The sequence below is a fragment of the Desmodus rotundus genome, chromosome 9 (genome assembly GCF_022682495.2).
Source record: "Desmodus rotundus isolate HL8 chromosome 9, HLdesRot8A.1, whole genome shotgun sequence".
In the NCBI taxonomy this organism is placed as follows: Eukaryota; Metazoa; Chordata; class Mammalia; order Chiroptera; family Phyllostomidae; genus Desmodus; species Desmodus rotundus.
This window is the reverse complement of record NC_071395.1, coordinates 67,306,437-67,330,091: the sequence shown is the minus strand read 5'-3', so window position 1 is coordinate 67,330,091 and position 23,655 is coordinate 67,306,437. Positions and strand designations below refer to the sequence as shown.

The following is a 23,655-nucleotide window of genomic DNA, read 5'->3' as shown; positions in this document are numbered from 1 at the left end:
TGCAAGTCGTGGGGCAGGCAGGAAGGAGTGTGGGCACAGCCTTGAGCATGTCACAGGGAAGACTGTTCTGCCTGTGAATGAGTCCCACCTTCTGTTTCTCTGTATGGCTTCCATCCCCACCCCCGCAAGAAAAAACCTTAACCTCACCTATGAAGGTTATTGCGACACGTGAGGTATGGCAGTGGTGCTCAGCCACGGATGATTTTGCTCCCTCTTCCACCAGACACTGGACAGTGTCTGAAGCCATTGTTTGGTTGTCACCTTGGGGGGCGTGTTATTTGCATCTAGTGAGTAGAGGTCAGGGGTAGAGAAATAGCATCTGAGTTGAGAAAAAATACAAATTAAAAATAGGGAAGTGGGGGAATGATAAGCAAGAAGACAGAAGAAAAGGAGGAGAAATCCTGAAATGTTTACAGTGCTTTGGTAAGTAGGTAGAAAAGCTATTAGCAACCTTCCAACACTTTCATCAGGGGACCAGAAATTCAGGGGAGTTTCCTCTACCCTGAGAAAGGACAGATATGCCTTCCTTCTAACTCAGAAAGTTTATTTTAAACTAGTGGTATATCTGTAAGTATATTTTATTGGCTTTATTTGTGAAGGTAATATTCAATTTTAGAGTTATTAAGACTAATGAAATTGTTGGCATTCCAAACATTATTAGGCTGCCTAATTGTCATTTGTTTATTTCAGTATTCTAATTTTTTAAAAATTATTTTCATTTTACTTGGAGATGATAGCATCTACTCTGCATGCCAAGCATTTAAACAGTGATTCATCCGCCTTCCCTCATCCATGGCCAATTCTTGAGGGTGGAGGAAGGGTTCAGAGAATGAATGAAGTAACCATTGTTCCTGGGTTTTCACCTGCTCTTGTCAGCATTTCAGCAGATTTTTCAGTAGTGGGATGGGCAAAATAGAACATCTTGAAGGAATTTGTTCTTTGAGCTGTATTATTTTAACCAAAGCAATTTTACCTTCCAAGGTACTTGAAGTACTTGAAGAGAATTGTAGATCAAGCCACAAGTTTTTTGACCAGTTGTATCTTAAACTCACTTTGCAGAAAACAAGATGTGTGTGTGTGTGTGTGTGTGTGTACACCCAGGCTAATAGCATTTAGCTCTTGTAGGCATATGGATTTATAAATGTGTTTTTCATATATACTTTCCTATTGATTCACTTCTCTTTGTTGCCTTTTGCTTTGAGGGATGCTTAGCAAGGTAGGATGGCAGCAAAGGCAAGTTCTCTAAGTCAGGCCCCAGCTCTGGGGCAGCCCCCGTAATCCCTCGTGGTTCTCCTACCTCCCAGATCCCCATCTGTGAATCTGTTGCTGCAGAGACTATAGAGGAAACAAGGCAGCCACTCTGCACAGAGCACCCCACGTGGCACGACAGCCTGTGCCCCCCAACCCTTGGCAAAAGCTAATGCTTGCTCTTGTGTTTTCTCAGCTAATAGAAGTGCAAGCTGAATACCACAGGAAGTCACTGACACTCTTGCAGGCAGTGCTGCCTCAGATAAAAGCACAACAAGGTAAGTGGAGACTCTCCTTGGGTGGGGAGGGTTGGAGACAGCCTACCTGCCTTCCCAGATGCCACCAATGCCCCATGTTTTCCTCCACCCTTACGTGTCCCCAGGAGTCACATTTGGATGAGCGGCTTGGACTTCACCAGCTGTTACCTTGATTCAGCTGCAGTGAAGCACAGCCTGTTCAAACACACTGTCCCCTAAGGAGATGAGTCGGGGGAGGGGTGTATGTACACAGACGTGTGTGCAAGTGTGTGTTACATGAAGCCCAGCAGCTCTGGACACAGCCAGTTAGCATCTGCCCTACACAGAACTCTCAGTCCTCCCAAAACCACAGGAATGGAGATTCCACTGGGCCTCCATGTCTTTCGTAGTCAGGATAATCTGTATGACATAACATACTCCAGCATGAGTGACCTTCATAACCCTTGTCATTGACTCCCATCTTGTTCCTCCCTATCAGAGGCCTGGGTGGAGAAGCCTTCCTTTGGGAAGCCTCTGGAGGAACACCTCACAATCAGTGGCCGGGAGATTGCCTTCCCCATAGAGGCATGTGTGACGATGCTGCTGGAGTGCGGGATGCAGGAGGAGGTGGGTCTGAGGCATGTGTGACGATGCTGCTGGAATGCCGGATGCAGGAGGAGGTGGGTCTGAGGCATGTGTGATGATGCTGCTGGAATGCCGGATGCAGGAGGAGGTGGGTCTGGGCATAGCCAGGCCCTGCCCCGAGCAGGGCCCTGAGCAGGTGCCGTCTTCCATGAGGCACAGACCACAGGATCTTCAGCCCTGTTACCATCCTCACTGTGGCCCCTACAAATCCAAACTTGGTAAGAAGGGATACAGCTCCATCTCCTGCAGAACACAAATGGATCCTGCTCTCTCCTATGAACCTTCACTTTATGGGGAGACTGGTACTGTTAGCCATGACAAACTTAGAGCCACACTCTGGCCATTCTTTCTTCATGTTTAAAATTATTTTGGCAATCTGCTGTTGTGTCCTCTTCCTCTTCCTATCCCTCCTCCTCCTCCTTCTTCAAAGGTTCTCCGATTTTAAAAATAGAACTTTTAGGATACATGCACCGCTATGTTTGTTGCAGCATTATTTATAATAGCCAAGATTTGGAAGCACCCAAGTGTCCATCAGTAGATGAGTGGATAAAACAGCTGTGGTACATTTAGACAATGGAATGATATGTGGCCATAAAAAAGAATGAAATCTTACCCTTTGCAACAGTATGAATGGACCTGGAGGGCATTATGCTAAGTGAAATAAGCCAGTCAGAGAAAGACAAGTACCACGTAATGACACTCATGTGGAACCAAATCAACAAAACAGAAACAGACTCATAGATACAGACAACAGACTGAGAGCTCCCAGAGGGGGTCAGGGTGGGGAGCTGGGTAAAAAAGGTGAAAGGATTAAGCAAAAAAAAAAACCCAAAGCAAAACTCATAGACAACGGCCTAGCGGTTATCAGAGTGAAGGGGGTTTGTGGAGGTGGCGGAGGGTAAAGGGGAATAAAAGGTGATAGAAGGAGAGACTTGACTTGGGGTAGTGAACACAATACAATATACAGATGATGTCTTAATAGAATTGTACCCCTAAAACCTATATAATTTATTTACCAATGTCACTTTAATAAATTCAGCAAAATAAAAAATAGACCTTTTAACCTTTTTGATCATAACTCTTTTACAGAAATCCTGAAAATATGATTGATAGTGACATTGGAAAATAGTTCTTAAGAGCCACATGTGTAAAAGGCCTATGAGAAATCAGTGGCTGCTGTTTTTATTACTGTGTAAATCTTTCCTGGGAGCTAGAACTTTCTTTGGTTTCCTCTATTGGCTGTTTTAAAATCTTTACTCCATCTTCCTTTGATCTGATTAGCTGATCAATACTTACTTAGGGCCTGCTATACATTTATTATTGAGCAAAATATAAAAGAGTCAGATGGGGGCTTATGAACTTGTTGGGGGAGATGAGCCTCTCATTTATTAATTTGAATTAATTAATAAATCTGATTAATCCAAAGTAGTCTTTAAGTCAGCACCTGATCACATGGGGCAAACTGGGAGGACTGCAGAAGAGAAGGAAGCCAGTTCAGGTTCTCATGCATGTTGGCTGCGTGCCCTGTGTCAGGCCTGTTCCAAAGGGATGAGAATAGGTCTTTTTTACCACATTTTGGTGCCAGGCATTTTCACATGTGCTATCAATCATAAGATGGAAAGAAGTTTACAATGCCTGAGGGATGCTTCCACAGAGGAAGGTAAACTGGGCCTTCTCTTTCCCCATCATTTTTTATGAATTATGGAAAAACTAAGACACTTTAAGATAATCAGCCTCATCACCCAGCTTATGGTCAGTCCTGTTTCATCTGTACCTCCATTCCTGCCCCACCCTTGCTTTGGAGATTTTGAAGCCAATCCTACACCTTATATCATTGCATCTATAATATTTCAGCAAGTTTCTTTAGAAAATAAGGAATGTTTTTAAATAAAACTAGAACATTATTGCATACAAGTAAAATGAATTGATCAGTATCTTAGAATTTCTAGTAAGTGCGAACTAGTTTTCAAAGAACAGGCATCAGATGGTGTGGCATCTCCCATTTTGTTTCCAGACTCTTCCAGCCCTTCTGCCTCCCACCAGACCTTCATGCTCCCTACTTTGCATCTGCTCTTTTCCTTTAGTAACAAATATACTCAGGTTTCCCCTAGCCTACAAAAAGGTCTTTGTTCAGCCCAACCACAGCCTCATATTCCTTCCCTGACTGGTTGGGTTTTGTTTTTTTGTGCTACCTAACGTCTTCAGGTAGCTCACAGCATTTCTGGTTGTGCACTCTTAGCGCTGCTCACTCCTCTGTCTCCGGCACAGCCACTTCTGTTCCCACCACTGGGCTAAACCTGCCCTCGCAACCCCAGGGACCCCCCAGGTCCCAGTCCCAGGCCTCAGCTTGGCCACTTGTGACGTAACTGCTGGAGCCACCCTTGAAACTAGTTCCCACTGTGCTCCTTCATGCCCCTTGCCCCTATGGGTGACATTGCAGTGACCCGTTCAGCACTGCCCAACCCTGCCCTCTGCTCTCTCTAATCTTTCCTGGGGTGTCACCATCCTCTCCTGAACCTTCGCCTCAACCTCAGTGAGTATCCTGGGTCCTCACCTCTCCCCTGGGCCCCACTCCATGTTCGCTGCCATTTCTTCAGCATTTCCATAGGGATTTTCTCTAACACCCCCAAACCTGGACTCACTGGCCACATGAACAGTCACAATATCCTTCTAGTTTTTCTGTGTCTCTCACTGGAACAGTCTTCTCAGCTACACAGTCAGAACTCTGAAGCTCTTGTGTGACAACTCCGCTCCCTTCTCTTCGGTGTTGTCCATCACCAAACACCGTCGTCCTTCCTCCACAGCTATGGCGTGTGTTTGTGAGGATCCAGCCCCCTCCTTCGTGTGCACTGTCACTTACTCTTCATCATAGCAGCCGTGCTTACACACTAATCCAAACATGTTTTGGGAGCTTCCTCACATATATGCCAGAGAGCTTTGGACATCTCTTTGTCTGAGACACCCCATGCTGAGAAGGGAGTTACGATCTTAGCAGGCCCAGAACTTAGCCCAGGAACATCTTCTTCTAGAGGAACTTGGGAAGCCGAATGGCCATAAATGGTTAAAGGAGCAAGGGGTATTCTGCCAGCCTGTTTCTCAGCCTGTGGGTTGCATCACTGAATGCAAGGAGCTAAGGAGGTGAAACAGAAACCAGTAGGTCTTCCACCCACGTCTAACTTCCATGTCTGAGTTGGGGGTTCCTCTCCAGCTCTGACCTGCATCTGTCGCCTCTACACACACCCCTGTCCGCTGCTTCTCTCTCTTCACAGTTCACTTTCATTCAACAAGGTGGAGCAGTTCACTTGGAAAAGATGACAGTGTCTCAAGAGGGACTCTAAGAACAGAACATGGATGGGCCAAAGGAGGCACCACTCCCTCACAAGCACCCCATCTGCCCTCCCCTGAGGCTCATAGGAGGCTCATGGCCCCATCCCTCCCAACACAAACACACACCCTGGAGATCTTTTCTCATCCAAGTTCCTAGATGCCCCCTCCCAATTAACCAGGTCTCAGTCAAATTCTCCTCTAAAATGTATTTTAAATATAAAAGAACAAGAAATCTGAGTGTCTAGGTTTCACTTTTTTTACTCCTACTGAGACAGAACAGTGAGTCACCCCCATGAAGCCCTAGGGACACAACAGTGGGTGAGGCCCAGTCCCTGCTCTACAAGAGCATTTTGCAAACAAGCAGCTACACTGTTGAAAAGCCAAGCTGGGAAGGCGCATCTGGGTGAATTTGGAGAAAAGGAGTGGGCAGACTTCCTGACTTCGTTGGGTTTGCTTTTGTGCCTTTGAGTTACAGGGCTGTCCACTGACCCTCTGTCCTTTTGGTAGGGACTCTTCCGAGTAGCCCCATCTGCCTCCAAGCTGAAGAAGCTGAAAGCTGCCCTGGACTGCTGTGTGGTGGACGTGCAGGAGTACTCTGCAGACCCCCATGCAATTGCAGGTGGGTGCCCCCAACCCTTTAGCATGGTGCCCCTTGTACCATAGAGGCTCCCAGGAAAGGGATGAGCATGGAGGGTGTATGGCCACATGTCAGACATTTGAGCCCATGGCTTCCTGACATGTTTGAGATGTGTCCACTCAGGGCCCAGTGTTGGGCCTGGTTGCTCTGACCCCTTGGGGGAAGTTCTCCCCAGTGCCAATGGAAGATGAGATAAAGGTGGGAGATAAGGCTAGAGGCCAGTGTGGTTGTCCGCCCAGGTCCTGTTGCCATGCCAGAGCCTTGGATCCATTCACACGGGAGCCACCATTTGATTTTGTTGTCTGGGTCAGGGCGTCTATCCTAGACGTGGCCCACAAGGTGACGCTGGCTCGGGAAACCTGTCTCTGCCATGTCAAAGTGGCTCATGGCCAACATTGTATTCATGCCTAGGAGCTTTGAAATCTTACCTCCGAGAGCTGCCAGAACCTCTTATGACCTTTGAACTCTATGATGAGTGGATTCAGGCTTCCAAGTGAGTACACCACATTTTGGAGTGTCTTATGGGTTGGAATTTATTTGGAAGTATGTATTGAAATTATGAAAACTTATAACCTGTGATGTAACAGCTCCGTTTCCTGGTATCTAACAGGCAGAAGCATGTGTCATGCTTGTACACATGCCCAAAGAGACAAATACAAGAATGTGGACTGCAGCTTTACCTGGAATAGCAAAAGCTATTTGCTATCCCAGGCAAAAGCAAACGGGGGTGTGGGAGTGGCTGAATGAGCTGATGTGTCTACACTGGGGCACACTCTGCAGCACAGCTGCTTCTAGCCCTCTGTGCGATCGGTCTCCTGGGAAGCTTTCAAAAGATATCGATGTCTGGATCTCTTTTCCAGAGATTTTGATTTAATTGGCCTGGGCTCTTTGTTTCAAAACTCCCAAGGCTTTCAGGTTGATAACCATTGACCTTTGGTGAAGCTGAATCTCACTGAAGAGACATGCTAACCCTAATGGGATTGCCCGTCAAGCAAACACACCGTACCCAGCTGGCTCTGCATGGAAGGGGCGTCCGGGAGCTGGAGGGGGAGCCAGGGAAGCAGCAGAACAACAGCTAGGGATCACCAAGACAGTGTGAGGCGGCCTGTAAGGAAAAGGGCATGAGCAGGCGAGCCACGTCAATTAGTGCTTCCATGCAGGAGTCGCAGAGCAGAGATTCAGGCTAGCCCCGGGTGCCTGGCGGAGGATGCAGGAAGGATTGAAGCTCCAGTCAGTCAAAGGACAGGGTGGACGAGCCTTCACCTTTGCTCTGGCCCCTGAACATTTGCCCCAGGGCTGCTTCTGGTTATTTTGGCCCTACCTTAAATGTAACCTCAGAGAGGCCTCCCTGACAAGCCGAAGTAAAGTGGCCAGCAGTCATGATGGGTCCCATCCCCTATGTTCATTCTGACTGCCTGGCTCACAGCTGTGTCTGGGTAGCCGATCACACTGTGAGCTTTGAGAGTGCCCTCTTGGTTGACCATGGCTTCCCAACCCTCAGGACAGTGCCGACACACAGGAAGTGCTCCGTGTGTGTTTGCTGGGTTGTACTGAATGCAAGGTCTTCGCAGCATCTGCCCCTCCACCTTAGAAAGGATTGAGGAGCAGGACCGCGGATGGGGCTCGGTGCCACCAGGGACACCCCAGCTGCTGGCAGACACAGAAGTGGAGACAACTGCGGGGTCTGCAAAGGCTGACATTGATCGTGAGCAAGTGCTTTGTATGATTCTCCTTTAAACCACTCACATGGATGCTACAGGGCAAGTTCTCTTATTAATCCCCTTTACAATGAGGACAGTGAGGCTCACAGAGATTAAATCATTGGCCCAGGATCGCAGCCAGGATGGAGCTGTCTCCTTGGCCTCCCAACAGAAAACCCTCCTTGGCCAGACTTTGGTCAAATTTGACTACTTGACAAATATGAACTGTGACCTTTCCATTTGTAGTGGGAGGCTTGGTTTTCCCATCAGTTTCCTAGCAGAAGTTCCCCTGGCAAATGCTTCCCACTCCCTCAGGCTGAAGGGAGGGAAGAGGTTTTTGTCCTGTGGTCGAGATCTGCAGGGGGACCTCTGGAGCCGGCATGTGGGTTGTGGCCACTCCCCAGCCAGGACCCTGGGTTGAGGTCAGAGCTGGCGCCTCCCTCAGCCGGGGCTTTCCTTTCTGGTTTTCCGGGGCTTTGGCCTTCCTCATCATGTCAGCCTTGATGTAGATTTTCATGAAAAATTCTTTAAAAATGTAATCCTATGAGTATTTTTTTTTTTAATTCTCAGTGGGCTTATCAATAAAGAAACCCTTAAAACAAATCTTTTTGTAGAGTGGAGAATCCTTTGTTTATGGGAATTATCCATCTCTGAGTCATGTCTTGAAAGATCAGATTTCCGTCTATAAAATTTACTGGCTCAGAGGGATTGACTGAATGTCCATTAAATAATGGTTGTTGAACTGGACAGCAAGCTGCCACCGTGGTGTGAAGGTGGGTGAACTGCCACTGTGCTCTTGGGGATAAAGATAAGTGAGAACGTGTCCTCTGATGGAAGCTGTCCCTTTCAGTTACTGTCTCAGTGACCTTGGAGACATAAAGCTAGACAAGGGGAGGACAGTCCGCTGCTTCAGGATCTCTCTGAGGGACATCCTCCCCCTCATTGGTAAAGGTGGGTCTCCAGCAGGAAACAGGAAATAATGATCTTGAAGCCTCAGAGTCCTGGAACCAGGGAAACGCAAGGCTTTTTTCTGCCCCTGGAGGATATGTGTGCCCTGCCTGGTGCCACAGATCTTGGTTTCTGTGCCAGAATAACCCTCCTGACAACACCATGGCCCTGCCCACTCCAGAGCACAGGTCTGCGCACCTGCTCCCAACTACTACCCTGGGATGTGTGACATGGGCAGGGGAAGTTTTGTTAAAATAGCAGAGGACAAGACACAAGGAGAACGTAGATGGGAAGGTATGGTCAGTCACATGGTTGACTCAAACATTTGAATAGTAATAGCTTACTGGTATGGTCAGTCACATGATTGGCTCCTTATTCTCAAACATTACAATGACAGTTTACATGACTGCTGATGGGGCTTCATTGAGTCATCCTCAGCCAGCAGCTTTTCCTGTTCATTCCCCAGCATCCAGGAGCAAGACAAGAGGCTTCAGGCTCTGTGGAATGCTTGTGAAAAATTGCCCAAGGCCAATCACAACAACATCCGGTAAGTGGACACTGGAGTCATGTGGGTCTGTTCTTCAAGCCCCAGACACACATTTTCCCGGCTAAAGGCCATGCTCACTAGCATGCATTGAATTTTACGGTGTCCAAAGCATTATTAACATGCATGGTCTCTTTGCAACCTCAAACCCTGTGGAATTGTTAATTACCATTTTGCAGATGAGGAAACAAAGTAGATAACTTTGGAGTTTGCCTAACTAAACATTGGCTAATTCAGTTAAGGTATTTGATTTGCAAAAAGCAAAATTTAGTGCAAGTTATTTCAAGACATTGGGGATTTATTGCAAAGATAGGTATTCATGGACACCGGGGAGAAGCTACCTAAACCTGGAGCTGGAGTTGGTGGGTGTGTCCTTGAGCTGGTCTGCGGGGAGAATATTCTGTGGTGCTCCACCGTTCACCAGCTATTTTAAACACGTCTGTCTCTCACTTTTCTTGCCGCCACATGAGATTTTTCCTGCCTGCTCCTGTGCAGATCTCTCCTCTCCCTGGCATCTGCCCCTTCACACCCTCTGCTTCCTCACTACCATGCCTCGCTGGCAATGCTCCTGGTCCCGCACCTCTTCTCACTGTTTCTTTAGATACAGATTTTCAGCTTCAGCTGCTGCCGCCACCTGCCTAATTCTTTCTGTTTTCTTGTAAAGAATCCCAAGAGGGGCGGTAAGGCAGATCCTCAAAAAATTGAACATAGAATTACCACTTGACCCAGCAATTCCACATCTGGCTCTGTAGCCACAAGATTAGAGAGCAAAGGCTTGATATTTGTACACCCACGTTTGTAACAGCATTATTCACAGTAGCCAAGAGGAGCACACAACCCAAGTGTCCCTCAGTGGATAAGTGGATCAACAAAATGCACATGCAATGCACAGTATTCAGCCTGGAAGGGGAAGGAAATGACCCATACTACAATGTGGATGTGCCTTAGGACATTATGCTGAGTGAAAAAAGCCAGTCACTCCTGTGAGGCACCTAGAATAGTCATCCGCATAGAGACAGGAAGTAGAACGGTCGTTTCCAGGGGCTGGTGGGGGATGGGGTGGGGGTTGGAGATAGGAGGGTATTGTTGAATGGGTAGAATTTTAGTTTGGGATGTTGAAAAGTTCTGGAAATGGATAGCAGTGATAGTTTCCTGGAAGTGTGAATGTACTTAATGATACTGAACTGTATACTTGAAAATGGTTAAAATGGTGATGAACACATATTTACCACCATCTTTTAAAACTCCCAAGAGCAAGAATCAGATCGATATAACATACGTCGAGTGTTGCTGACTATAGCCCAGGACACTTGGCAGCTGCAGCACAACTGTCCTCAGCCGAGGTCCCACGTGCTGGCCCAAGTGCATGTGGCCTCTCGGAGAGGGAGACGTAGTCAGGAGAGGCTGTGGGCAGAGTTAGCACAGACCCAGCTTGGGGACTATGTGGTCAGACCCTGAGCCTGTGGGCTTCCTGCTGGGCTGACAGAAGGTGATGGCTGCCCTGTGTAGCTGAGAGTCCAGGAGGAAGCATGTGCCCCAAGGGTGCTTGCAAGAGCCCAGCAGGTTTTTGGTGTGATTTGCCAGAGCTATTTTTGTGCTCGTTTTGTGAATAGCTTCTGCACTGGTTCTTTTTAATTTTTTTTGATAATAGCTTTATTGAAATATAATGCACATACCATTGTACCCTTTTAAAGTATACAATTTTGTGTGGGGGTTTTGCATAATTGTAGAGTTGTATGACTATCACCACTGTCTAATTTTAAAACATCTTCATCACCTCAATAAGAAACCCTTTCCCCATGAGCAGTCACTCCTCATCCCGCCAGCCCAGCCCCTGGCAGCCACTCATGCACATCCTGTCTCTGTTGCCATAGATTTCCCGGTGCTGGATATTTCACAGGGATGCAGTCACACAACACGTGGTCTTCTGCTTCTGAGCATGGTGTTTCAAGGCTCACCCGTGTGATAGATAGCGTGTGTCAGAGCTTCATTCCTCCTTATGTCTGAATAACATCTCATTGTGTGGTTGAGCCACATTTTATTTATGCATCCATCCCTGATGGACATCTGAGTGGTCTTCCCTTTTTGACTGTCATGAGTAATGCGTCAAGTTTGCGGGGACCTACCTCTCTTGGGTGTATCCCTAGGAATGGAATTGCTGGGTCACATGCTAAGTCATTAGTTTCTCCTTTGGATCTCTCCAGAAAGCCCCACTGAGTGGGGCTCCAAAGGGGCTTGGGGATAACCCTCCTAGCAGGTAAATTTCCTGACCAATGACACCTAGATGCTTTGCTTCTCACTTTTGCACACAGGGAAGATGGCAGGTGACAGAGGTTTGAAATAAAGAAGGAACTTTAGGTCATTTTGTACTAAGTCCAAAAAAAGGATGGAGAATTTCTCTGGCCAGATGTTGACATCGAACAGAGTAAGATCTGGGTTTGTCTGTTTTGGGAGCATTTCTGTGTCCTGACGCATGATACCTTTTCACCACACTGCAGAGTGTGCAAGTCTCACCGTCCGTAAGATATGCTACACGAGAGAAGTTTCTACCCAGGCTGGGGGAACGTGGCGGCTGTTGAACTCTCAGTTAAAATTGGCCCTTCTAACTTCCTTTCAGATACTTGATCAAATTTTTATCCAAGTTGTCAGAATATCAAGATGTAAACAAGATGACTCCCAGTAACATGGCAATTGTGTTAGGACCCAACCTCCTATGGCCACAAGCGGAGGGGTGAGTACAGAGAGGCATGGGCATATGGGTACCATGGGACTACAGGGCAGGGAAGGGATGGCCAGGGCCCAGAGAGCCACCAGACTCATTTCTTTCTCTAGTCTTATTTCTTTTATGGCCTGCTCCCTTCTTAGGCTCAGGAGGAGCCCCAGCATTCTACAGATCTTTTCCCTGGTGATCTCAGAGCTTCAGGTCTGCTGGGAGGGTCTTCTCTGAACTAATCTAAGGCAGTGTCAAAATGAGAGGGCGGGGACATAGCAGACCAGGGACCAGGCAGGGTGAGCTCTTTCAGGCTGTCCTCACATGCCATGAAGAGCACACATTCCAGTGTCAGGATCCAGAGGGCTGTCTCGAAAGAGAGAAGAGTCAGAAAGAGGGTAAGACTGGCTGTGAGGAGAATCATGCCTCCCATAGAAATGTGCTTCATACCTGCCAATTTGTGTAACTTCCTCCTTTCCTGACTCATACCCTTGCTTGTCTCCTGTAAGGAGGATTTCTGTGGTTGCCTTCATTCTGTAGATGGGGACAAGGGGTTCAGAAAGGTGAATGTCTTCTTCTCAAGATAAAGCCTGCTCTCAGAACTAGGTCTGCAGGCTTCCAGGCCAGGCCCCTTCCCGCGCTGTGGTGCCTGTGCCTCAGCCTTGACTCCACATTGCACTCCTCTGCTCTGGGCCTGCAGGAACATCACGGAGATGATGACCACCGTTTCCCTGCAGATTGTTGGGATCATCGAGCCCATCATCCAGCATGCAGACTGGTTCTTCCCTGGGGGTACGTGGTGGCATCTGTTGTGGGAGCGAGGGTGGCTGGGGAGGTGTCACTGTGAGTTCTGCAACTTTGAAACCTAGTCCCACTGCCAAAAGATGTTTGTCTTGTTTTTTGTTTTTTCAGAATTAACATTTTATTTTTTAAAATATTTTTATTTATTTATTTTAGAGAGAGGGAGAGAAACATGGATGTAAGAGAGAAACATCAATTGGCTGCCTTCCTAACATGTCCCACCTGCAACCCAAGCTTGTTCCCTGACCAGGAATTAAACTGGCAACCTTTTCAGTTTGCAGGACAACACCCAACCAACTCAGCGACACCAGCCAGGGCACCCTGTTTGTTTTTAATCCCCCTACACACACACACGTACACACACACTCAGGTATGGGCAGAGTCATGGCAGTTTCCTTCTCTCTGGCCCGAGGACACCCACATCCTACACGAGGCACATTCATGGATTTGACGGATCTAACAGCCACACTTAAAGTTTCTTTAAGTCTGTGCACCTTGAAATGCTGGTGCAGAAAAGAAAGAGATGTCCTCTGTTTCCTGGCTGCAGAGGGAGGCTAAATCAGGGATGAAGGGGACTTCTGTCCAGGGCTGTGGATCACCTGGGCACCGTCCTTTGTCATTCTCAGCTGTGTCCTCTGAGCTTCCCTCAGCATGTAAAGGTGGAGCTCACAGGTGATGAGAAGTTTTTTTGTACTTGGTTTGAAATTAGACTTTAGAGGCAGCTACCTCAGATGTTCTCTTGGCCATGGGAACACCATTGCACAAGCATACAACTCAGTGGTGCTGGTTTTGAAGAGACAGCAGTTGTTACACCAAATTCTGTGTTCCCTTCTAAAAAAAAAGGGTATCCTACTTTATGTTTACTAAACACTAAGGGCATTTAATGTTAATGTTTCTGTGCTCTGCCTCTCAGAGGTGATCAATGGTGCTGCTCTAACACATTAGGAGTTGATTGCCTTTATTTCGTGCCATGTGTTTTGACTGTGAAAGCTCCTAACTTCTGATCTCATGAGAGTTCTAACAAAAGACATAAGGTCAGGTAAGGGTAAGAAATCAGGATAAAGAAATGAATGAGAAAGGAATCGAAGACACAATTAATTCTGCATGTTCTGTGGACGAGCTAGTTCATTGCCATTGCCGATGAACAGATTATCAGTAGGAAAGGAAGGGATGAGTATTTCCACAGATCCATCCAATAGCCAACAGCCTTCGTGGCCTGAGTGAAGTCTCCAGGTCTGACCCTTTTCAGTTGTCCAGGAAGACATTGTCATCTACAAGTAATAACACTGCCTCTTGTTTTCTTGTCTTGACTGGTTCCATTGGCTAGCCCTTCTCCAACAGCGTTAGCAGTGGCGAAAGTGAGCATTGCTCTTTCACCTGATCTGATTAAGACATTCTGGTGTTTCCCTCTTAACCATGAGGTTGGAGGCAGCTGATGTTGTCTTTTTTCAGGAAATACTCCTCTCTATCCATTTAATTGTTTGTTTTTTTAATCACAAATGGAAATTGCTTTATTACATGCCTATCATATTAATATGATAGGTGAGCTCTCATATTACTATTGTTATGAGTTATATTAAGATGAATTAATATTAGCAGATGACCTAACACTGAACCAGGGAACACAATTTTCTGGTGTGGAATACAAAGGAGAAGACAGCTCTGCTCGTCTCTGTCCTGCCCAGGAAGGGTGTGACAGCCCAACAGAGCATGTACACCCATTCTTTCTTCCCCACAGAGATAGAGTTCAACATCACAGGGAACTACGGGAGTCCAGTGCACGTGAACCACAATGCCAACTACAGCTCAATGCCCTCCCCGGACATGGACCCCACAGACCGGCGCCAGCCCGAGCAGGCCCGCCGGCCCCTCAGCGTTGCCACAGATAACATGATGCTGGAGTTTTACAAAAAGGATGGGTATGAGCTGGCGCCCCTTTCTCAGCATTGGGGATTGGAGAAGGGAGGGGTTGAGGTGTAACAAAACAGCAGATGGGCAGGAAGGCTACCCTGAGCAGCAGCAGTTAGGGGACTTGCAGCAGTTAAACTCTTCCCTAGTCTTGCACTCTCATCTTTTCTCCTGGGGGCAGTCTCTCAGCTTGCATCCCTGGAGGTGGGCCAGAGGGATGTGGAGCCTTCTGAGCTGACCACTGTCATCAGGGGCTGATTAGTTCTCCCAATGAGAAAGAAAAGTTGGTCAACAGGGGGCTTAATATATATATAAAAATATAATATATATGTATATATATAAACACTTTATTTTGACTCAAAATTTATGAGTGCCAATTCTCAAATCTTTAATGGTTTTATTTTTGTGATAGGTCTGCTCATTTGCATTTTTTGGCAACATTAAACAGCACCTGTCATGTATAGTTTAACAAATTCTATTTCATTTTCTTTATTTTTTTAAATATATTTATTGATTATGCTATTACAGTTGTCCCATTTCCCCCCCTTCATCCCACTCCATCCCGCCCACCTCCTTCCCACATTCCCCCCTATAGTTCATGTCCATGGGTCATACTTATAAGTTCTTTGGCTTCTACATTTCCTATACTATTCTTACCCTCCCCCTGTCTATTTATTACCTACCATTTATGCTATTTATTCTCTGTACCTTCCCCCCTCTCTCCCCCTCCCACTCCCCTATTGATAACCGTTCATGTGATCTCCATTTCTGTGGTTCTGTTCCTGTTCTAGTTGTTTGCTTAGTTTGCTTTTGTTTTTGTTTTAGGTGTGGCTGTTAATAACTGTGAGTTTGCTGTCATTTTTACTGTTCATATTTTTTATCTTCTTTTTCTTAGATAAATCCCTTTAATATTTCATATAATAAGGGCTTGGTGATGATGAACTCCTTGAACTTGACCTTATCTGAGAAGCACTTTATCTGCCCTTCCATTCTAAATGATAGCTTTGCTGGATACAGTAATCTTGGATGTAGGCCCTTGCCTTTCATGACTTGGAATACTTCTTGCCAGCCCCTTTTTGCCTGTAAGGTCTCTTTTGAGAAGTCAGCTGACAGTCTTATGGGAAGTCCTTTGTAGGTAACTGTATCCTTATCTCTTGCTGCTTCTAAAATTTTCTCCTTCTGTTTCATCTTAGGTAATGTAATTATGATGTGCCTTGGTGTGTTCCTCCTTGGGTCCAGCTTTTTTGGGACCCTCTGAGCTTCCTGGACTTCCTGGAAGTCTATTTCCTTTGCCAGATTAGAGAAGTTCTCCTTCATTATGTGTTCAAATAAGTTTTCCATTTCTTGCTCTTCCTCTTCTCCTTCTGGCACCCCTATAATTCGGATGTTGGAACGTTTCAAGATGTCCTGGAGGTTCCTAAGCCTCTCCTCATTTTTCTGAATTCTTGTTGCTTCATTCTTTTCCGGTTGGATGTTTCTTTCTTCCTTCTGGTCCACACCATTGATTTGAGTCCCAGTTCCCTTCGCATCACTATTGGTTCCCTGCACATTTTCCTTTGTTTCTCTTAGCATAGCTTTCATTTTTTCATCTAATTTATGACCAAATTCAACAAATTCTGTGAGCATCCTAATTACCAGTGTTTTGAACTGTGCATCTAATAGGTTGGCTATCTCTTCATTGCTTAGCTGTATTATTTCTGGAGCTTTGATCTGTTCTTTCATTTGGGCCATTTTTTTTTTTTTTGTCCTGGCACACCTGTTTTGTAAAGGAGAGGAGCCTTAGGTGTTCACCGGGGCAGGGTAATGCTGGGGGCTGCACTGTGACACTGTACGTGGTGGAGGGTCTGAGAGGGAGCAATGGCGCTTGCTCCACTCTCTGCCAGATTTCAGTCACTCCCTCCACTACCCACAATCAAACTGGGCCCCTCTGGTGCTGATTCCTGAGTGGGTGGTCTTGTGCACATTCTAGGCCCCTGTGGGTCTCTCCAACAAACTCTCCTGTGAGGCTGGGAGTTTCTCCTGCTGCCACCCCAACCCCCAGGGGCGCTTTCAATCAGAGGTTTGAGGCTTTATTTCCCCGAGCTGGAGCCCTGGGTTGCGCAGTCTGTTTCGCTTCCCAGGCGTTCCTCCCGGTTTATCTATGTGCAAATGTGGGGCCATGGGGTCTGCTAGTGGTCACACTGCCTGCCCTGTTTGTCCCACAATCCTGCACGTCTCTGGGTCCGGCCACGTTGCCTCGAGTCCTGTCTGCCCCAGCTGCCCGTCTCCACCCCTCCTACCAGTCTGGATGAATGTTTCTTCTTTATCTCCTTTGTTGTCAGACTTCCATGAGGTTCAGTTTTCTGTCAGTTCTGGTTGTTTTTTGTTTTTAAATTGTTGTTGTCCTTCTTTTGGTTGTGTGAGGAAGCGCAGTGTGTCTACCTACTCCTCCATCTTGGCCGGAAGCCCTGGGTCTCTCCTTATGGCCCTTTTTTGAAGTCTTTTTTTTCTGATATGAGTATTTCTACGCCTGCTTTCTAACTAGCTTTAAGGGAAATACAAACCTAAGGTTTGGGGTAAATGTTTTGGGCGAGAGAAAAGGAATTTGTATCAGTTGAGTCCCTTTGTTATTTTAGCAATACTAGGGAAATTCTCCACATTAGTCCCCATTTCTGAGCTTTTAAAATCTTTGAGACACATTTCAAAGTCTTCAAATTACCTCTAACCTCTTGTAACACTGATAAAGTTAGCTTTATTGGGGTTTTTTATCAGGTTAAAAAAAGAATATATTTAATTATATTTCAATAAACCTGTTACTTTAAAAAAAAAATTGGCCCTGGCTGGTGTGGCTCACTAGATTGATTGCTGGCCTGTGAACCCAAAGGTCACCAGTTCGATTCCCAGTCAGGGTACATGCCTGGGTTGTGGGCCAGAATGATGCATCTCTCATTGATATTTCTCTCCCTCTCTTTCTCACTCCCATCTCCTCTGTCTAAAAGTAAGTAAATAAAATCCTAGGGGGGGGAAAAATTGGGGGAAAAAATGGATAGCATTTTCCTGGACTGATGGCTGTTATGTCCAAGACATCATTGAAGGCAGTTTCTCCCCAGTCCCAGCTCCCGGCATTGGTCCTGGGCCTTTCTGATTCATAATGACACAGAAAACTGAATTTCTGTAGCAAGTCCTGGGATTGGGTTTATTAGCTCACTTATACATTTTTCATGATTGCAATAGGGAGAATAATGCCCCACCAAAGATATCAGGTCTTAAATACTGGAACCTGTAAATATTGCCTTATTTGGGAAAATGGTCTTTGAAGATGTGATTAAAATAAGGATCTCGAAATACAGAGATAATGTGGGACTGTTAGGGAGGATCCTGAATGCAATCGCACCAATTATAAGAGGGCAGAGATCTCTCACACACATGTGCGCACACACACACACACAGGAGATGTACAGATGGAGTGGAAAGAAATTTGACAATGTGGCCACAAGCTAAGCAATGCTGATGGCCACCACAGCTGGAAGGGGCAAGGAAAGGATTCTCTCCCCTGGAGCCTCTGGAGGGAGCACAGCCCTGCTGACACCTTGACTTTGGCCCCGTGATACTGAGTTTGGACTTTGGCCTCCAGAACTGGGGGAGAATACATTTCTGTTGTTTACCAACTTTGTGGTACTTGTGACAAGAAACCAGTCCATGTGTCTTCACACTATACACCAACAAACAGCTCCATGGTAAAGATGGCAGCAGGGATTTGATTCTTCTTCCCTTGAGTTGACATCTGATTATACTCCCTTGTACTCTGAGTTGGCCTCCATGACTCACTTAAGTAACACGACATAGTAGAAGTGATGTTCTGGGCCTTCTGAAGCCAGGTCAGAATGAGTCTTATAGCTTATGCCAAGTCTCTTGGAACACTCACTCTTGGAACCCAGCTATGTTGCTGTGTGGGAGTCCAAGCAGCCCCATGGAGAGGAACTTAAGCCCCCAGCCTTCATCCCCAGCCAAGCACGGAGCTGACAGCCAGCATCAACTTACTGGCTTTGAGAGAGAGTCATCTTAGTCTTCTAGGCCAACTCAGGCAACCTCAGCTAGTCGTATATAGCGTAGACAAGCTGTCCCTGTCCGACTCTGTCAGAACTGTGGGGTTGTGACCTAGATAAGTAAGCTATCAGGTTTTGAGAGTCATTTGTTAGGCAACAAAAGGCAGCCAGAACAAGCTTTTAAAAAAGAATACCAATGTCCTGCTTCCTCCACCCCCCATTCCTCCAATATGACTTAACTGGCCTGGGCTAGGATTCAGGCAGTGGTATTTGTTAAAGTGCCCCAGATGATGCTAATGCAAATCCAGGGGTGAGGACCACTGAATCAGAGAAAAATGTTGCCATTCTGGGTAAAGAACTTGGCAGTGATACCATTTGTAAAAACATTTCCAAGCTTTCGTACTTTAGCCATTGAGTGACAGGTCACACTAGTGCTCTCTACACTTTCCTCAGCTCCCACTTAGAAATTTTAGGGTGCAGTGTATCATGTATTTTTAATGCCTTGTTTGTATTATCTTTTTGGTTTCTTTCATAGAATAGTGATATTTGTTTCTTGGATCATTTGTCCCAAATAATAAATGAAAGTAAACTTGCAAATCCCTTCTATTTTTCCGACAATGGTAGAAGTGTTGTTCATGGTTACATCAAATATTTTTATGCAAGTTCTACTACTCCTAAAAGAGTGAGCCAGGATGTCCACTGTTGCCCATGACTCAGGATGGACTTGTGGGCCCTGAGTGTTTGTCAGGTGCATTCACAGGCTGCGCCCCTAGCACCATCTGAACAAACTTGACAGGGATTCTTGAAGGACCTGTGGAGAAGCCCAAAGGCAAGAATAGGAAAGACATCAGTGATGAAGTGTCCTTGCTAACGTCACATCTCTACCCTCCCAATGGCTATCATCCCCCCTTCCTACTCCTCTTGCCCCCACTCCCTGCCCGCTGCCAGCCTCAGACTTCGGGCAGACCTTGCCAGTATCGCCACTGCTCCTGCCCACCTCACTTGCCCGTGTTTTTTGCTGCCTGTTGGCCACTTCCTAGCTCTGGCCTATGTTCTCTACACCTGCCCTGCTGGCTGACATACCCGTTCCCCTGCCCATGCTCATTTCTAGTCTCTCATCCCCCTAAATCCACTGGTGACAAGTCCCAGAAGCATCTGTGAAGCTGCCCACAGACCCTTGGATCCCCATGGGACAGCAGTCTGTTCACAGAGATCCGATGAGCCTGGCTTTTTCTGTGCAGAAGACCAGTGTGCAGCTCCTCTTTCTGGTCTCGGAACCTGCGTCCCTGTGCCCCTTCCCTGGCTCCGTGGCAGGCTGGTCCTCAGAGGCCCTCCCCCTGGGCCCATTGGCAGCAGCCCAGAAAAGCTATGAAGACAGTAGAGCAGAGCCAGCCATCTACCCGAGAGCTCAGCTGGGCATGTGACCCCCCCTTGGCCTGTGCTGCTCTGAGACAGGTCTGGCCCCACTATTTAGACCTTAAGGTGGGTGACTTGGAAGAGGCATGTTTGATTGGGAAGGTTCAAGGGTAACCTGAATGGCGCTGTTTGGAATACTAATTCTACTGTTGGTTATATGGGGTCGGCCAGGAGGATGGAAATCTGGAGTCTAATGAGTTCCTGAAATACATGGCTCAACACATTGAAACCATTTTCTGTAATGTATTCAATATGACTTCTTAGAGTTTTCATCTCCCTCCACTTTCCCATGAGCATCGGGCTACTTCTGCAAGCACAGAACAATGGGCTGACCAGGGACAGTGGAAGGTTGCAGGAGGCTCCTGGGGCATGGGAGACCTTCTGTAGGTGGGAGGGGTTGTTGCCATTCAGGATGAGTCCTCTGCACCCTGTCCCAGTTCCTTTCCCAAAGACACCTCGACTCTTCCCTTTTCTCCTGCCCTGGTGACCTGGCTGGGGCAGTAAGACTTGGGGGCTTGTGCAGAGCCCCTTGGTTACATGCCACAAGTCTTCATAAGGTATCTGTGGCATGCATCCTGTTCCAGACTTATTGATTATAGAGCCTGTTGTCACAAAACAATCAGAACTAGTGATCTGAGGGACTCACTTCTGAGGGACCCCATGTTGTGGATAGATGGCGCCATCACCTTATTTCAGGTAGGGCCTGAACCTATGATATGCCGACCTAGGAAGTCATCCCACATGCTAGTGGAGGATTTGACTCTTGTTTTGGGTTTGGATCAGTCAAATGGACCCTTGAGAGGTACATTCTTAGCCTAGGCCCCCCCTCAGCTTCCAAATGTCCAGGTTCACCCATCACAGATGCTGCAACCAGGTCTTCGAGGTGTGGCCAGACTGACCCCAACCTTTACTTTCCCTGGTGAGGCAAAGACATGCCGTCGTCATGTATTTAGAAGAGGCATTATCCCTGGAGGAGCTAGAAACTACCTGATGCTGGTATCTCTGCATGAGTATGGGGTAGGCGAAGTCTTCAGATGTTTAGGTCCCTTGTCACTCACTTGGCTACCCAGGATACCATACGGTGACTCCACAGGTCCCTGCCACTGCTATGCATACTCCAAGTGCATCTTAAACATTCTCTGAACTTCTAAGTCTTTGGTGGACATTTGGGGAGCTACCCAAATTCCTGGGGTCTGCATCTGACAGCTAACCCATTTCTTCTCTCCCTTCTCCTGGCCTTCACCAAAGGTAACTGATCTCTAGAACAAAAATTAAAACCTTCTAGATCTCTATAGACTTAAATATTTCAAAGCCAAACATTGGCTGACACCTCTAGCTAACAATGTACCTAACCAGGCTTCAGAAATAGTACTGTGGATATCTACCCTACAGAGCGGGGGGGAATCCCACTAAGCTTTGACAACTTATTTCCTAGCATGGTCCACGGCAAACTCTGTTCAGCGATGAATGTATTGTTTTGGTAGACACCTATTCTTGGACCTGGATCTTCCAACTTTCAGATTTTGGGTTTTTGTTTCTATTTTTTGTTGTGTCAGGCCTTTGTCTCTTTTCATGTTTAAGCTTCTGGGTCTTACGTTTTCCCTGTGTGGCCTGCCAGATTACAGACTTTAAAGCAAGAAGGCCATTTTCGTTCCTTCATCAGGAAACATTCATAGATCTAACCTTCTACATCCTTTCTTTACCCACCTTTGCAAGAAGAAAAACCCCATGGGAAACAGCCCTTTGAAAATGCAGAGTGTGAACTTTGGCATGGGGCTCTCTGAGTTCCACTTGTGGCCGCATGACCTGAGGAAGTTACTTATCCTCTGATTGCTTCAGTTTCTTCATATGCGAAATGGGGAAATAACAGTAAACACCGACCTTAGAATTGTTTTAGCGTTAAATAAAATTTTACTTATCAAGTATTTAAAACAGTGCCTGATATATGTTAATGTTAGCTGTATTTAGTACACACACTAGATTTTTGAATTACGGTTTTAAAACAGCAACATGGCTGGGTGCACTTTCTCCCCCACGAGGCGCCCTGACCAACCCATTCTTTGACATCTCACTAAAAACACCTCTAGTGTTTTTATCTGTCTCCACCTTCCGAGGAGCAACTGGGCTACTTCATCAAGCACAACATATACTAAACCCCAGTGGTCTGGCAGGGGACAGGGGAAGGTTGCAGGGGGCTCCCTGGGACATGGGAGACCTTCTGCAAGTGGGGAGGGTTGTGGCCATTCCTGGCTGGGTCTCCAGCCCCCTGTCACAGTTTGTTCCCCAAAGCAGCTGTCAGCTAAGATGAGCCTGGTGCTTTCCTTCTTTCCTACCCTGATGACCTGGACTGGGCAGTGAGACTTGGGGGTTTTGTGAGGATCCCCTTTGTTTTTCTGTTCCTTAAGCCTACAGTCATCCAAGTAGGCTTCCAGCAATCCCATCCTCTGAAACCCCCTGTGGCCCATCTAACTCAGAGAATTCTAGAAGCCTAAGGAACATAGGGAAAGGGGACTCTTACCTTTCTCCTTATTTTTTTCCCTTACTTCTAGCAGAGAAGCCACCCCAAAATCTTTTCACATTTAGGGCCAGTGTTAGGAAGGGAAGAAATCTGATGGCAGACCTGTAAACCCAGCTGACGTGACCCAGATGGGGTCTTTCCAATATTTCCACCACATACTGTGCCTGATTCACTGACACGGTATCCTTATTCCCCATATGATCAGCCTGTTTTAGACTGGGGTTCACTCTACCTATTTATCCAAGGAGATTGTTTAAAATCATCCGTACTTGGCACCTACCAGGACAGAGCATCATCCTAGTCAAGGCTACCACTTCCTGATCTCTTAGTAGATGCTAAGTAATTCGTACACCCTGTTCTAGTTGTTCTTTACAACAACCCTAAGGAAAGGGGGATGGTGTTGCTCAAAGAATAGTAGATCGTAAGTAGCGCATCCATATCACACAGTAATGAGAAAAAGCCAATCAGACACCAGAGCCCTCCTTTCAAAGCCCTGCTCTTGGCTGCAGGACTGTGCGGCTCCCCAGAAGACTCGTGGTGAGCAGGGCAGGGAGTGGGGTCGCCCCATCATGGAGCTACCACTCCAGCTCCACACTACCAGCCACCAAGCCTTTTTCTCCTCTCCGTCAGGATATCATATGATTCTCTGCACCTCCAACTGGTCCACCCCATAAAGTTCTGTTTGTGCAGCTAGACAGACTGCTTATGAGCACAGCCTGTGTTTCCCATCACTCACTCCACCACAACCTAGTGCACGGCTACTCAGTTCCCTCCCCCAGGTAGTGGCCCAACAGCATGTTAAATATATCTTAGCACTCAGTCACTGACAAAAAATCTCTTCATGGAAATGCTGGAAGTGGGATGGGAGGTATTAGCCTCCTTAAGTAGATGAGGAGGGAGCTTCACTGAGTCAGTGAATGGGTTAGCAGGTCATGTGGCTTGGATCCTTTAGAACCTATTCCAGGATACAATCTCATGAAAAATTCAAATGT

The 23,655-nt window shown here is 46.7% G+C and overlaps 1 protein-coding gene across 6 annotated transcripts in view; it reads left to right on the top strand.

Moving 5' to 3' along the window:
* Nucleotides 1–23,655, top strand: part of ARHGAP44 (Rho GTPase activating protein 44) — a 170,478-nt gene that overhangs the window by 130,500 nt on the left and 16,323 nt on the right. For all 6 annotated transcript variants that reach the window (XM_045198932.2, XM_053910608.2, XM_045198930.2 and 3 more), the window contains exons 9-16: nucleotides 1,445–1,526; nucleotides 1,984–2,111; nucleotides 5,964–6,075; nucleotides 6,505–6,586; nucleotides 9,208–9,288; nucleotides 11,903–12,016; nucleotides 12,696–12,787; nucleotides 14,535–14,715. In XM_045198932.2, the coding sequence (XP_045054867.1) occupies nucleotides 1,445–1,526; nucleotides 1,984–2,111; nucleotides 5,964–6,075; nucleotides 6,505–6,586; nucleotides 9,208–9,288; nucleotides 11,903–12,016; nucleotides 12,696–12,787; nucleotides 14,535–14,715 (872 nt within the window). The remainder of the gene's footprint in view (nucleotides 1–1,444; nucleotides 1,527–1,983; nucleotides 2,112–5,963; nucleotides 6,076–6,504; nucleotides 6,587–9,207; nucleotides 9,289–11,902; nucleotides 12,017–12,695; nucleotides 12,788–14,534; nucleotides 14,716–23,655) is intronic.